Consider the following 13,979-nt stretch of genomic DNA (forward strand, 5'->3'; position numbering starts at 1 on the left):
CATCTGAGTCTCAATATTTGTGTCTGAGGATTGCCATTAGTAAGTGTTGTTTCATCCAGGTGTGTGTGAGAGCCTTTGCAGGTGTTATCTTTTAAAGAGATTAAATGTAAGGTTTTCACCTTGTAGGCAGCTATTGCTCTGGTGTTTAATCCTCTTGACTCCTTTGAACCCTGTGCAGACTATACTCATGTGCAGAAGTGACTGCAGGAGAGGTAACATGGATGAAGGATGGGAATTCACCTTTTTTCTGCATACAGTCCAAATTGGAGCAACCCTGTGCTAGAGGATATTGCTGCTGGTCACAAGTCCCTGGTACACAACCCACAATGAGAATTTTTGTAAGAATGTGATTGCAAATATTAATATTTTTTAATGTTGTCATGCTCGATTTAATTCATGATGGAAAACAGCCAACACCAGTGGATTTCAGGTGATGGGAAAATTGCAGCCTGTTAGCTTGCCAACATTTACAATGGAAATGGAATTAATTACAAGCAGTGATATCTGCCTGGATCAGCTGTAGAGCTCTTGGTTGGCAGAGGGAGCAAAAGGCATGTTCTTATCTGTTACACTGGTACGTGACTCTTGGAGCCTGTCAATATCACTTTAAAAGGATCACATATGAGGGTGCTGAATGTGAGCCCTTGCAGCCACTGTGTCCTTGATGGTAGGAGTGAACTTCCCTGTGACATTTGCAGAGTGCCTTTGTTCACCATGTGTATGTACCTTTCCTGTTCCACACATTCGTTTTTATTGTAGTGATACAGTGCACAGGAAATTGTGCAGGTTTCTGTCAGAGACCTGCTGAGGAGGCAGAGTGCCTAGAGTATATCTGAGGGAAAGTTGTCTAAAATGAGAAATTCTGGCTTTCACTCTTCATCTGCACAACAAACTTGGCCTGGAAGCAATGCACAAATACTCTGGATATTTCTGTTCAACACAGTGAGTTCTTGTGGAAAAGACATATATGTATTTGTGAGGGTAGATACAGATATATAAATACAGATATATATATTAATATACCTTTAGTTGTACAAATGTTGAAACACCTCTGTGACACCAAGGCAGTGTGTGTAGTCAATCAGTGGAAGATCTGATTCAATCAGAAAAAATGGATCTCTAAATCTGGTGAGATTCAAAATCTTCAATCACAACTCCCCTGAGATGTAAAACTGCTAACATAAATGTTAATAATGTTTAGGGTACTGCTCCCCTGGTAGAAACAAGGGTTTGCTAAAAATAAAAATGACTGAGTGCACTATAAAAAAGGACAGAATATCTGCAAGGCTTTGGCTAAAGATTTTCTTGTTTCATTTTTACCCTGCCTCTGGTGTCATGAGTGCACACCTTCCACAGCCAGCATGGACTTGTGGATTTGCAAAGGTGAGCAGCCTGAGAGCCCAGAGCGTGCACCCTTAACAGAGGCAGTGCTGGGGCGCAGATCCTCCTTACAGAGAGAGGGGAATTTCTCCTCCAGCCTTTCAGTGGGTCCCTCTGCAGCCAGCTCCTGTGGTGCCAGAGGTGAGCACAAGCTGGAGTGCTGCCCAGCACTGTTTGTTCTGGGAACACTGGCAGTGACCCCACGCTGGCTTGGTAGAGGTCATTTCCTTGGCTTTCATGTCATCTCTGTCCCAGGGGGTCAGAACAACTTTGTCCATACCTGCTGTACACTTGTGTGGCCTCAGGGAAAACAGTGGACTGAAACAGTGATCTTCTTGTAACATGAAATATCAAGAAGTTTGTTAGGAAAGGTGTGGGGGGAAAGGAGAACTTGTTCAGTTGTTGCAGCTTCAAGGTTTATAAGCTCCATCAGTGACTGGATCACTTCTGAAATGACGGTGTCAAGAGACTAAAAGCTAAACTTTTTTTGTTGTTGTTTTGATGATACAGTTAATATCATTGGCTTAATGGCCACTGTGGTGAAAAGCTATCTGGTTGGAAAATACTTCTGTCTTTGCTTAAGTTACATGACATCTCTGGATGTCCCAAAAATGGCTCCAGTGAATTAGGGGAGATGCAATGAATTAGGGTAATGTTGGATGGATGAATTAGGGTAATGTTGAGGTAGTTATTGTTAAAAGATAGAAAACAAGGAGGATTTTTTCCTTTTGTGTTTTATGAATTGGAAAAAAACTCAGCAGAATTTAAAAAAAAATCCTGTATCTATTTAGAGAAAAACTCTTTGGAGAAAGCAAAAATGGAAACTGACTGGTCTGAGTACACTTAGACTAGAGTACTGTGTATTTTAGAAAGTACTTGTGAATTGTGGAAGGCAAGAAGCCCAAGCAGAAGGTTAGTAGAGATTATAGTTTCCAGTACATTTATTTCCTACTTAAATTGTGTCCTTTTCTTTTCCACCATTTCTTGCAGATCTCTCTTTTTTGCCATGTCATCTGACAGCCACCAGCTCCACACCCATTGCTACCAGGACTCGCTAAGTTCTACTTGTCACAGTCTCTTGAATGTCAACAGTCACCCTCTGTCCAAGAGCTCCTCAAGTCTGGCCTGTATTGGGCACTCAAGGAGTTTTGAGGAAAGGCAAAACAAGCAGGAGCTGAAGAAAAGCCACAGTAGCACCATCTGCCATGTCCTGGAAAACAGGAGTGATGCAAGGAGCGTGCAGTGTCCTGAGTGGTCCTCCTCACAGCCTGGGATGGTGGGACTTGGATCAGAGGTCCAAACCGTAAATGACCAGTCAGCCAATGACCATTCAGAGGGAAGAACTAAGAATACAAACCATGTTCTTGTCACTGAGCAATCCTCAGCATCCTGGGGAGTGGGGGACACTAAGATGTGTGTGAAGAGCAGCACTGCTGAGAATGTTTCTTCAGCCTGCTTTGTTCACCAGCAAGGCATGTGTAAAATGGAAGAATCAGGAATTGCCCTCCAGAGAAGCCACTCAGACCTAACCTGCAGCTGCAAACAGCAGACTCATGTGACTCACATAGAAACCAGTGCTACTCACTCCAGCCTCAGCTCTTCTGGTTGCAGGCATGGTCCACCAGAGGCTAGGATGTCTTTCCAAACTCAGAGATATGGATCAGAAACAAGTCAAAATGCATCTCACTATCAAAACCTTGTGACTCATCTTCCAGTCCTACCTAGGGACCAACAAGTACCCACAAATACCTTTGACAGTGGCAGTATTCCACGTAACACCACTGTTTACACAGATCCTGGCACGTTTCACGCTGCTGTTCTAGGACCCCACGTGCCTGGAAACGGTTTCCCAAACAGGACAACGTTCAGTCAAGCCCCTGGGATTATTCATGGTGGTCTGACTTATCCAAACTCTGCCTACTCCCCCATGGTGATGACAGTTCACAACAACTCAGCAGGGCCCTGCAGTCTCAGGCAGGACGCCTTGAAGGCAGACGCCACCATCCCGGCCTATTGCCACTCCTTGCCCATCCCATCCATCCAGCTCATCCCACGGCTGGTGTGCTCTGTCAGTGAGACAGGAAAAGAGCAGGCAGCACCTGGCTACTTCCATTCCTTTTCTGCTTCTGACATTCTGACATACCCTAAGCTGGTGTCTTCAGTGAGTGAATCGGGCCTGGATGCCAAGAAAATCCTGAAGTGCTGTAACGTTCCTGAAGAACAACTGCAACCTGCTCCGCAGGAGAGAGCTCCTCCAGAGGCCAAGGCTGCCCAGGTTGCTCTGAGCAGCCAGCAGGGTGCAGACATGGCAGTGACAACTAAGGATATGTGGACTATGACCTCCATGAATGACATAACCAAGGGCCTGAAACCGGCTCTGGAGCGCAGAGATGCCGAGGTACAAACTCTTCCAACCATGGAATGCAAATCGGTGGCAACAAGCCCAGCAGCTGCAGCAGAAGGCCACTCACACGTGTTCCCAGAGGTGAACCTGGAGCAAGGCTTGGAGGCCCCCAAATCTCCAGTTCGTGAAGTGAGATGGGATGATGAAGGAATGACGTGGGAAGTGTATGGGGCATCTGTGGATCCAGAAGTCCTTGGGGTGGCCATTCAAAAACATCTCGAGTTCCAAATAGAACAGTTCCAGACAGTGCCTGCTGAGGCAGCTGAGAAATGTAATGAGGCGCCACCCCCTGACAAAGCTGGGAAAAAAAGGCCTTTCAGGACAATGATGCATTCCCTGAGATATCCGAGCTGTTGTGCTCGCTCCAGTACTGCAGTGGAGTGAGCACAGCAGCAGGGTGTAGGAAAGCTCTGCTGCTTTTATTTGTACATAAATGCTGACTCTTAAGTGTGAACACAGGATATGTGAACAGTCCCCACCAGGATGAGTGGGGAAAGTTCAGTGATCATCAAATACACGTTAAAGCAAGGAGAAGTCCATGGCTGGACCATATCAAAGAAAACATAAGCTTATACTTAAATAATGCCATCCAAATGCTCTTGACTGTATTTAATGTAGCACTGTTTCCTTCTACATTAGTTTTAAACTGTATTGTAAGGAATGGAACTTCTTTTTTAATGATCCATATTTTTGAAATAATGATGACTTTTTTCTGTATTTTAATAATTTAGGGTTAGAAAAAATGCTTTAATCAAAGTTCTTAGCTTTAAATCTTATTCCCTTAAATTGTTTTGGCAGCTGTTTTGCTGTTAATTTAATAATCCTGACTATAAACTCGCTTTAACTGTAGACAAAATAACAAACTTGTGTAATGATCTATGACAAAGAATTGTAACTTTTTTCTACATAACTGTGAAGTAATTTCAGTGTTGCTAGTCTGAATTCTTCCCTTAGCAAGCTCATGTACAGTTGGAGAACACTCCATCAACTTTCCAATTAGTTTGTAGTTATGATGAATTACACTCTAAATATCCAGAACTCACGTTTACCAAGTGGTTGACACAAAAGTACAGTGTTACCAAAGATGGCTGGTGTAATGTGAATTACTGAGTGCTTGTTTTAGAGACCTGAAACAGAAGCTGTTCAGATTAGTCTGTGGCACCACCATACCCCACAACTCACGAGCAGTTTTGGTTTGCTTCCATTAAAAGTAATTTCCAGTGAGTTCTCTTTATGTGCATGTATCCTGAGCAGTGCTTGTTTGGCTCTTGCATAAGCACAGGGACAGTTTCCATGTAACCTTTGCCTGGCTTGTGTTCCCCTCTCTGGTCTGACGTCAGGCATCTGCTGAAAGTGAGACCTTGTGTCTTCCCCAGAGGACAGTCCTAAGGTTATTCTGAGTGCCTTGGTCACTTGGGCAGCTTAAAGATTTATTTTCTTCTAGAAACAACTTCACAAACAAGTTTTCAGTGAGAAAGCTGTTACGGTAGTGTAATGCGGCTGAAGTGCAGGGCCTGTTTGAAGTAAAAGGTTTGTCAAGGAAGCTGAGAATGCTATTTCTAGTGTCACATGTGCCTTTGGTGAATGCCTAAGATTCTTGGGGAAATGAGATGTGCAATATTTGTTTTATGAGACAGAAGAGAAACACTCATTTCTGTCTCAAAAGAAAATTTGTAGCGTCTGAGAACTTACTGCTGTGGAATTACCGGATCTTACTTTAAATGTGTGGGGTTGTGGTTTGTTGGTTTGGTTTGGTTTTTGTTCCAGTAAGTTAGCAGACTGACATCATAATGTTCACCTGACATTTGCATATCAAGAGGAACTCGTGGTGATTAGGACAGCTTTAAACTTTCATCTATAAAATCCTTAATGTAGGACCTCCTAGTTGGAATGTCCTGTGATGCATTAATTTAATGGTGTGGAGTTGTTCAAGATCAAATTTTCACTCCTGGGCAAAGAGCTGGCTCCTGTGAAATGCACCTGGTGTTCAGGAGGCTTTGTTTACACCCTGGGACTTTGGCCTCAAAGAAGTCTGAGCTCAAAATGAGTTTTAGACAAACCAAGTGTGAAGCCACTGGAATATAATGCCTTACTCAGGATGCCTCTATAGCTGTGAGCATCTAAGTTCTGCTAATGATTCTGAATGTTAAAATTCCTTTCATTGAAGCTTTAATAGGAGTAAGGAAGTAATGAGTAACTAAATAAAATTACTCTGCTGTTATTTATAGTTTAGCTAAGCAGTTTCTATACAGGTTTATTTTATGGTCCAGAATATTGAATGTTGATTTTTTTTTCCTTTCTTCAAACATGACACTTTGAGAATTTTAAGCTTTTTAGTGGTATAAAACCTTGTGCTGTCTGTTAGCTTCTCTTCAGATGTGCAGGAGAATTCAAGATTTGAAGAGTCAAACTAAAGCTTTAAAATAGCAAGAGTACCTTCCTCCCACAGCCTTTGTAATCCATACTTTATTTGCCATGTGGAAAAACTGTATTCTCCTCCCCACCCCTGCTGTTCCAAGCACCTCTCCAAAATAAAGCCTCCAGCTGTAGGAATATGATATAATAAGACCAGTATCAAACTGGTCAGAAAGAGAGAGTTTCCAGAAGGCATGGAATAATATGGCAAAGTCCCTTGAATTCTTTGTCTGTTATGCTATAAAACCTGAAAGAAATTTTATTTCTTGCAGTTCTGGTGTCAATTACTTATGGTTTATGCATTAGTATGGCTTGCTACTACAGTCCTAAATACAATTATCATTCCTGAATGAGAAAAATAAATTACAAGTAAAGGCAAAGGATACCAATGATTTGCAAGTTCAGAAAAACAGATGCTCATTCATTACAGACATTCTGAATCTTCATGTTTTTAATCAGCGTTGCCATTATTTACAAAATATAGTGTTTATGCTTGAGGACTTCCTACACTTTTGGAAAGGTTTAAAGTACAAGAATATAATGGAAATCTGAGAAAAAAACCAACAACAAACATTCATCTGATTATTAGCTACAGGGATAAAATAAGTTGTTTTATTTGTACAATCGAAGTCTTAATTTGAATTAATTTTGCATTTTGGTGCAGTTTTTTAAAAAATCAAATGCAGCCATTTTGTATATTAAGTATTCTCCACTGAAGTGTTACTCTTGTAAATGTGAGAACTGTGTTTTTAATGTTTTTTAACTTAAGAAAATCCACATCCACTACCTTCTACTCTTAAATGTAAATATAGTAGCAGGAAAAGTCACACTAGATTTATAACTGAGTGGGCCAATGCTGAGCACAGATGCTTGTCAAGCTGGGGTGAAATGGGGTGTATTATGTCTCAAGGCCATTTGAAGAGCAGTGTGCATTGCACCATGCTGCCTCTGCTCCCCCACCTGAGTGCTCAGGTACAGTTCCAGCTGAGCAGACTGGGGCTGCCTGTCCCAGGAATCCTCAGGGAGGGATGCTCTGGCACAGTGGCTGCTTGATGCTTTTGTCTCAGTGTGCCTTCTTTACCTTAACATGCAGGAACAGCCCCAGGTGATGCAGTATCTGGGATATGTTATATTTTATATGTTATGTTGTCCCTGGACACTAACTGATGTCTCTAGAATGATTTAATTGTATATTGTACATTGATACTTGAGGGCTGAGATTGATCATGGGCTGAGATGCTTAGCTCAGTGGCTCAGCAGAGATTGAAGGCAATTGATACTAATATCAGTATGTGCTAAATAGTACTGAAAATATGTTAGAATAATTCACTTCATTCTGAAGTATTTACTGTTACCATTCCTAGAGGAGAGACCAAAACCTGTCAGACATTTGGCACTGACTGTTATAATTGCAGTTTCAATTTGAGATAATCTTTGACTGGGGTTAAATACTGAAATAGAGGGTATTTTCTCAATGCTTTAAATAAAAATCATCCATAGTTAAATCAGGTCTTTAAAAAAGCCAAAGCAGCACACTAAACAATTGCTTAGTCATTGTCACATCAGTTACTATTAAAATAATTTTATTTGTTTGTTTGGTCCTCACCTGAACATGTTTTGCTTTAGGAAGCCCTGTTCCACAGGAAGCCTGTCTTCCTTCCAGATGTAGCTTAAGAAAGCTTTTGTTGTACAGCTGAGCCAAAAGGCCCCACAGAACAGCACCTTTACACAGTCCTCTGGGAAGGGGTGAGTGAGAAGAGGAAAAGGCAGTCAGCTGTTCTGTGCTGAAATGTAACCAAGATGTTTCAGGGAAAAAAGAGTATCTCCACTGTATGGACAGAGCAGTGTGTTTCTTCCTGATCACTTCTCTGCTTGTAGCCAGTAAGAATAATGACAGGTTGCACTAATTGCATTATTGGATAGACATTTAGTCTTTTAAATCCAAAGCAGGAGCGACCTGTCTGGAGATGTGCTGAGGTAAGAGGCCTTCTAGAAGAATGTAAGTCACTATTAAAGAATGAGTAAGAAAAACAATGTAGCTTTGCTCTAGGAAAAGTAATGTGTGCTGAGGTTGGGGTAATCAGAAGCTGAGAGTGAGGTGAGATCGAGGGACCCCAGCTCCACAAAGGGAACAGGGCTGGGTATCCTCCAGACACTGCTGCTGCCCCCTCTCTCAGGAGCTTTTCCAGCTGGGAAATTGCAATGTTAATACTTCATTGCCATCTGTTCCTTTCAGACATGTTGAGGTGATTAATTTGTCTTCTTAAGCCCCTTGAAAATGAAAGCAGTTTATTAGTGCTAAGTAATACTGTTAATTGGCAAGAGAGAAAGAGGCAGCATGTGGGTTTATGAGCTGGAAATAAATCATTCTAATCAACTCTCTTGCTACCAGTTAAATAACTTAGTGGAACTTGCTGTGTCAGTCTCTTGTGTCTTTCCCCTTCAGGGGACTTTAGGGTCCAGGATTGATTTCTAAATTTTATTTATTTCCCCTCCATACAGAGCTATGGATCTGAAATGGAGAATATAATGTTCTGTTCAGCTTCCTTCCAAAGCACTGTTTTTTACACAGGCTACAAGATCCAGCTGACCCTCATCAAAACAGGGGAATCTGAGCCTGTGAGCCTGTGTGCAGAGCCCTGGGCTGCTGGTGTCTGCAGGTTCTGCCTGTCCACAGGTACTGTGTGTCCTGCAAGCCCCTCGTGCCTGCCAGGGAAGGGAGCTGTGGTGCTTTCTGCTGATGCTGTAGTCCAGGTCATCCCACTGCCCTGCCCCTCCACAGGAGCAATTCTACAGAGCCATGTGGTTTTAAAGGGACAGAGATGGGTAAGCTTTGTGGGTGATGTGGATTAGTGCAAATTTTGTTCCTTTTCTTGTTCAGAAAGCAACGTGCACACAGCAGTTCTGCCCCATGTGAAAATGGTTGTGCTCCCTTTTCACCTCTGGCGGCTGTAATGAGCATGTCCATGTCCATTTTTGTGGGGCCGCACCCTGCCACAGGCAAAACCAGTGGCAGGAAGTTGTGTCTTTCCCCTGGAACTCTTTCACCAGACCTGACACATAATTGCTTGTGGCTTTTACTGTGTCCATGAAGGGAATGGTGCATGTCCTTTGCCATGGCTGCTTGGATGTCCAGCTTCCATCTTTCTCGAGGTGTAGAAATGCTGAGCCTGGAGCTGACAGCCATCACATGTACCAGGGCCAATGTGTTCAGATAGCAGAGTACTAAGCTGTAGCTTGTAAGTCTTTGGGAGCATTAATCCTTTCAGATATGTGACCTCAACAGATGTCATCTGTCTTATTATCAGGCTTTCAGTATACTACGGGCCTTGCCACTCAGATGGCATGTGAAGGAAGCTTAGAAAGCAAAGGGGAGGGACACAGGCAAGGAAACGATGCTGCAGACTTCCATCCCCTTCCAGGCACCTTCTGCTCGCCTACAGGCACTAAAGACAGGTATCATATGTGGTATCACAGGTGTGATGAAGGGGAGTTGTTGTCTCCCGAGGTGTTAAAGGTAGTGGGACTTAAGGAATGTGGGTCAGGCGCTCCCTGCACTCCTGCTGGCCAGGATTACAATCCGAGCTCCACCTGGTGCTCAGCGCCGGCGCACAGCCCCGCAGGACAGACCCGCTCTTCCTCTCTGGCATCTTCTGGTCCCTGCTCACCTCCGGCAGTTTTTAGTGTACAGCAGAGATGGGCTCACAGCTTGGGGTGCAGTGGATCCTGCCCAAACCCCCTTTTGTTGGTGCTCTCCAGCAGGCCTGCTGACAGGCAGCTTTCTGTGGTGCAGGCAGCACACAGAACTGTCCAGGCCTGAGTGCCAGCACCTGACCTGTGCTGTGCTGCTGGAGCTTGAGGTCCTTCCCCTGACACAGACACAGCACCCTCAGTGATGACACATGCATAAAAGTCAGGCTTTTCCCCTCCTCTGATGGCTTTTTGCAGGCTTGTAGGTAATTTGCTTACACTCCTCCTGGTGTTGGTTTTAGTGCAAACTGATGCATTCCAGACTGGGACTGGGAAGAAATTCCTGTGTGCAGGTTATTTGAATGCTGTCTTGTGTTCACATTGTCTGAAAAGTCCTACAAATGCCACTGCCTCAGAGAATCCAATTTTAGAAAAGCTTTTACATTGATTTAAATGCACGCTGTGATGTTATAATTTGTTATGTTGTAATTTCTTCCTTATTCACATAGTGATCTGTTTTCTAAATTCCATGCTTTTTTTCAGCATCAGCCTCACTCTAACAGTAGAATAAGGAGTTAATTTACTCTTGTGCTGCCATAACTGTTCTCTTAAAGAAGGATCTTGGGAAAAGATGAGACAAGTGCTTCTGAGAAAGCAGAAGAGACCTGTTTTGATTGTGTGATGGATGTTGTTCAACAACCTGCTCCCCCACTCAAATAAGAGCAAACCCTGGAGCTGTAACACAGCCCTTGTGTTCCAAGTCTGCACTGGGAGTCCTTTTCTGCTCCAGTTTTGACTGGAATGTGTGTGTATGTATGTATGTGTATATATATATATATATATATATATATATATATATATATATATATATATATACATATACATACTGGGGGGACTGCAAAATGTTTAGTGACCAAAATCGCACTGATATTTTGCTACAGGCTCGATCTATGTGATAGAACAGCTTTTCTGAAGCAGGTTGAAGGTTTGTAAAAACAGTTTTAGTTTAGTTAAAATTGTTTATACGCTGTTTACATGCCTCCCTCCGTCTAGTGTGAGTCCTTTGGTGCTGTGCCTGTTAATTTTTGCATTGGTAGGTTGGGGCCACAACAAGTAGGAAATTTGTTCATGTCTGTGGTGGGACCCTAATTCACAAAAGCAGCCCATTGCTTCCAGAAGCTCTGCCTTTGGTTAGGCTATTTGGAGAAGCTACAGAAGACCTTCCTGAGAACCTCTTTAAATGAAAAGTGAGTGTGGAGTTAGGTGTAGGTGGTACTTTTGTTCAATGTGAAGTGGGATAGAAGAATAGACAGTAAGTAAAAAGTTTGCAGAAATGAGAAATCCCTAAACTAGAGGAAGGAAAAAGGCTGTGTGTGGTGTGCAGGAAAAGGCCATTAAAACATCTGTTTACAGTCTATATATGAAACCCTTTGTGTGGGAGTTCTAAAACATTTCATTCCTCTCTGGCACTGAGGTAGCTCGACACAAGCACAAAGATTCAAGGTGAGTAAATACAGCGCAGAGAGCTGTGACAGTGCCCCGGGGGCAGCGAAGCCTTTGGAGCTCAGCACAAGCGGCGCTGCTCGTTCGGCTCCCGGGCGGGCTGGGCGGAGCTCGCCCTGGGCCGCGGGCCCGCGGGAGGCTGGGTCTGGATCTGGGCACAGCTGTGGGACCCAGTGCCAGGTCACGGCCGGCCTGGAAGGGGACCAAGGACACACGTCAGACAGATCCGTGCAGGGACGGTCATGCACCCGGGCTGGCAGGGACGAGGGAAAACCGTCCCTTTCCAGCGGCAGAGCTTGAGGAAACTGGCGATTCCCGCGGGAGCCTGCGTAAGGTTCCCTGACGGCCACAATGAGGACTTTTCTAGAATTCCATACTCTGCCCTGGGACTTGTGCTGCTTCTGATGGGAGCAGCCGGCAGCTTGATCAGCCTCCGTGTCCCGCTGCACCCGCAGCCTTGCCGGGCTGGCTGAGCTTCCCCATTCCCCGTTTCTGAGGCAGGGATGCACCGCTCAGCTGTGTGGCAGCGCTGCAGAACAGGGAACTCACATTCCAGAGCATTTAACAGAGAAGTTAACACAGCTGATGCCCTTCAACTGCATTACTGCAGTTGTTGAAAGAGGAGCAATGTGAACAGAAAACAAATTCTTTAAACCCCACAAAATTTGCTCTAGAGCCATTGCACCAGAGAATAATCTTCAAGTTCTTGGTGGTTTGAGTGGTGCCCAGACATAGTTTTGCAGGCCCATACCTAAGAAATGCAGAAAAACCTTCCAGTTCTCCATCAAACCTCATGTTTCCAGGGGATGGGAAGGGATGAATCTCTCCCTGCTGTTCATTTGCACACTGCAGATGAGCAAGGAAAAATGCCTTTGGGTGACAAGGGAGTCAATATACACTTTTGCCAAATCAAGGAAGGATGGGCTTTATGCCACAGAACCTATGCTTTATGCTGCTGTAAGCGGGATTCCCATTCAGCTAAAAATAGCACTGAATCTTTGGTATAGGCATGCATTATGTGGTGTCACAAACTTCTGAAGGGAAAAGCTGCAGGCTTTTATCCTCATTAACTATTACTGATGTGTATTTAGATCCCTTTTATGCATCCAAAATGCTTTTCTTCATGCTGTGGTTGGAGGCTTATTGTGAACACAGTTTTGTGATACAGTTTTATCCAATGCTGAGGAACTGCCCACTACATCTCCGTCTTTGTTTCTGTTTTAACATGGGCAGATTATCCTGTTTATTTTCCCAGAACGTTGCATCTTTACACAACCTTTTGCCTCTATTTTAGTAGATCACCAGTTTGCCTTTTGCTTAAGCTGATGCAATTTTAAGTTTCTTTTTTTGATCCACTATGCAGGTTTGTATAAAAAGGCACATCTGGCATGACAAAGGGTATGGCTGAGGGAGGAGCAGTGTGTACTGCCATGAGGGGTGGGAGGAAAGAGACCTTTAAAAGATACATGTGGTTCCTTACCCTTGATATTCCTTTAGAGGTTAAATGGAAGATGTGTCCGAAGAGCAAATCCTCTTAGGAAAGCATGACCTTGACCACAATGAATCCACACAGAAGGTGTACTGTGTGAAGCAACTTTACCAACAAAAACCTCTCAGACCATCTGGATTGTAATATTGCCTTCGTCAAGCCTGTGGAGGACATGACAGAACCTTGTCATTGTCCTCTGTGCTTGCCTGCCCAGGAGAGGCAGCTTTCTTTCCTTGGGAGAGTCCTGCTGGGTGGCTGCATGGGGGGAAAAGTGGTGCATGAGCACTCCCGGTTTTCCAAGGTCAGGCAGGGTTGGTATTATTTTTCCTCTTAAATCCAAGTACACAGAGGAGGATTATATAACACACACTGTGTCTCTTACATGTTTAGACAAGGAAGCCAAATACCTGAAATGCTTGTTCCTAGGGTAACAGCACATCTGGCATTAGGCGGCTGATTTATACATTGTCTTATGTCAGCACTGAATAATTTGTAACCGCGAGTAAGGTCCTGATCAGAAGAATGGCTCCTTGGACTGTGCCCAGAGGAGGAAATGTGTGGGAAATTGTGACTCAGCTACCACATCATCTACTTGGATTTCCATTTGAAGTCCTTTCTGATTGAAGCCCCCCTACATTCTTTGTTAAGCTTTAAATGCTGTGCATAAACTTACAAAAGGCAGCACTTCACAAATGTGCTGGCCGTAAAGGCTGAAACGTCACGGAATCACAGAATAGTCTGTGTTGGAAAGGACCCAGGAGCACCATCGAGTCCAGCTCCTGGATGGCCCCCACAGGGATCGAGCCCTCGGCGTTATCGGCGCCGCGCTCTGGCCAGCTGAGCTGAGCTGATCTCGCTCCTGACCGGCTAAAGCGTGCGGGCAGGGAGCAGGGACTGGGTCCTGTTCCCGGCTGCAAAGCGGGGCGGCAGTACTGGGAGGTGTTCTGCCACGCTTCACACTTGCGGAAAGCCACACCAAGGCACGTACTCTGGGAAATTTCCGGTGGATACGATAAAGACCCACAGCGGTGGCTCGCCCCATGATACACGTTCTGTGCTCCGGGGATTTGCCGCGATTCCCGGGTTTTGGCTGCCGTG

General features: G+C 44.3%; 1 protein-coding gene across 11 annotated transcripts in view; it reads left to right on the forward strand.

Annotated features, from left to right (window-relative positions):
- The window catches only part of GPRIN2 (G protein regulated inducer of neurite outgrowth 2), a 39,236-nt gene extending 28,501 nt beyond the window's left edge, over window positions 1-10,735 (forward strand). For all 11 annotated transcript variants that reach the window (XM_074544699.1, XM_074544694.1, XM_074544696.1 and 8 more), the window contains one exon: window positions 2,371-10,735. In XM_074544699.1, the coding sequence (XP_074400800.1) occupies window positions 2,387-4,168 (1,782 nt within the window). In that variant the 5' untranslated portion in view covers window positions 2,371-2,386 and the 3' untranslated portion in view covers window positions 4,169-10,735. The remainder of the gene's footprint in view (window positions 1-2,370) is intronic.
- The last annotated feature ends 3,244 nt before the right edge of the window (window positions 10,736-13,979 follow it).

The sequence above is a fragment of the Zonotrichia albicollis genome, chromosome 7 (genome assembly GCF_047830755.1).
Source record: "Zonotrichia albicollis isolate bZonAlb1 chromosome 7, bZonAlb1.hap1, whole genome shotgun sequence".
NCBI lineage: Eukaryota > Metazoa > Chordata > Aves > Passeriformes > Passerellidae > Zonotrichia > Zonotrichia albicollis.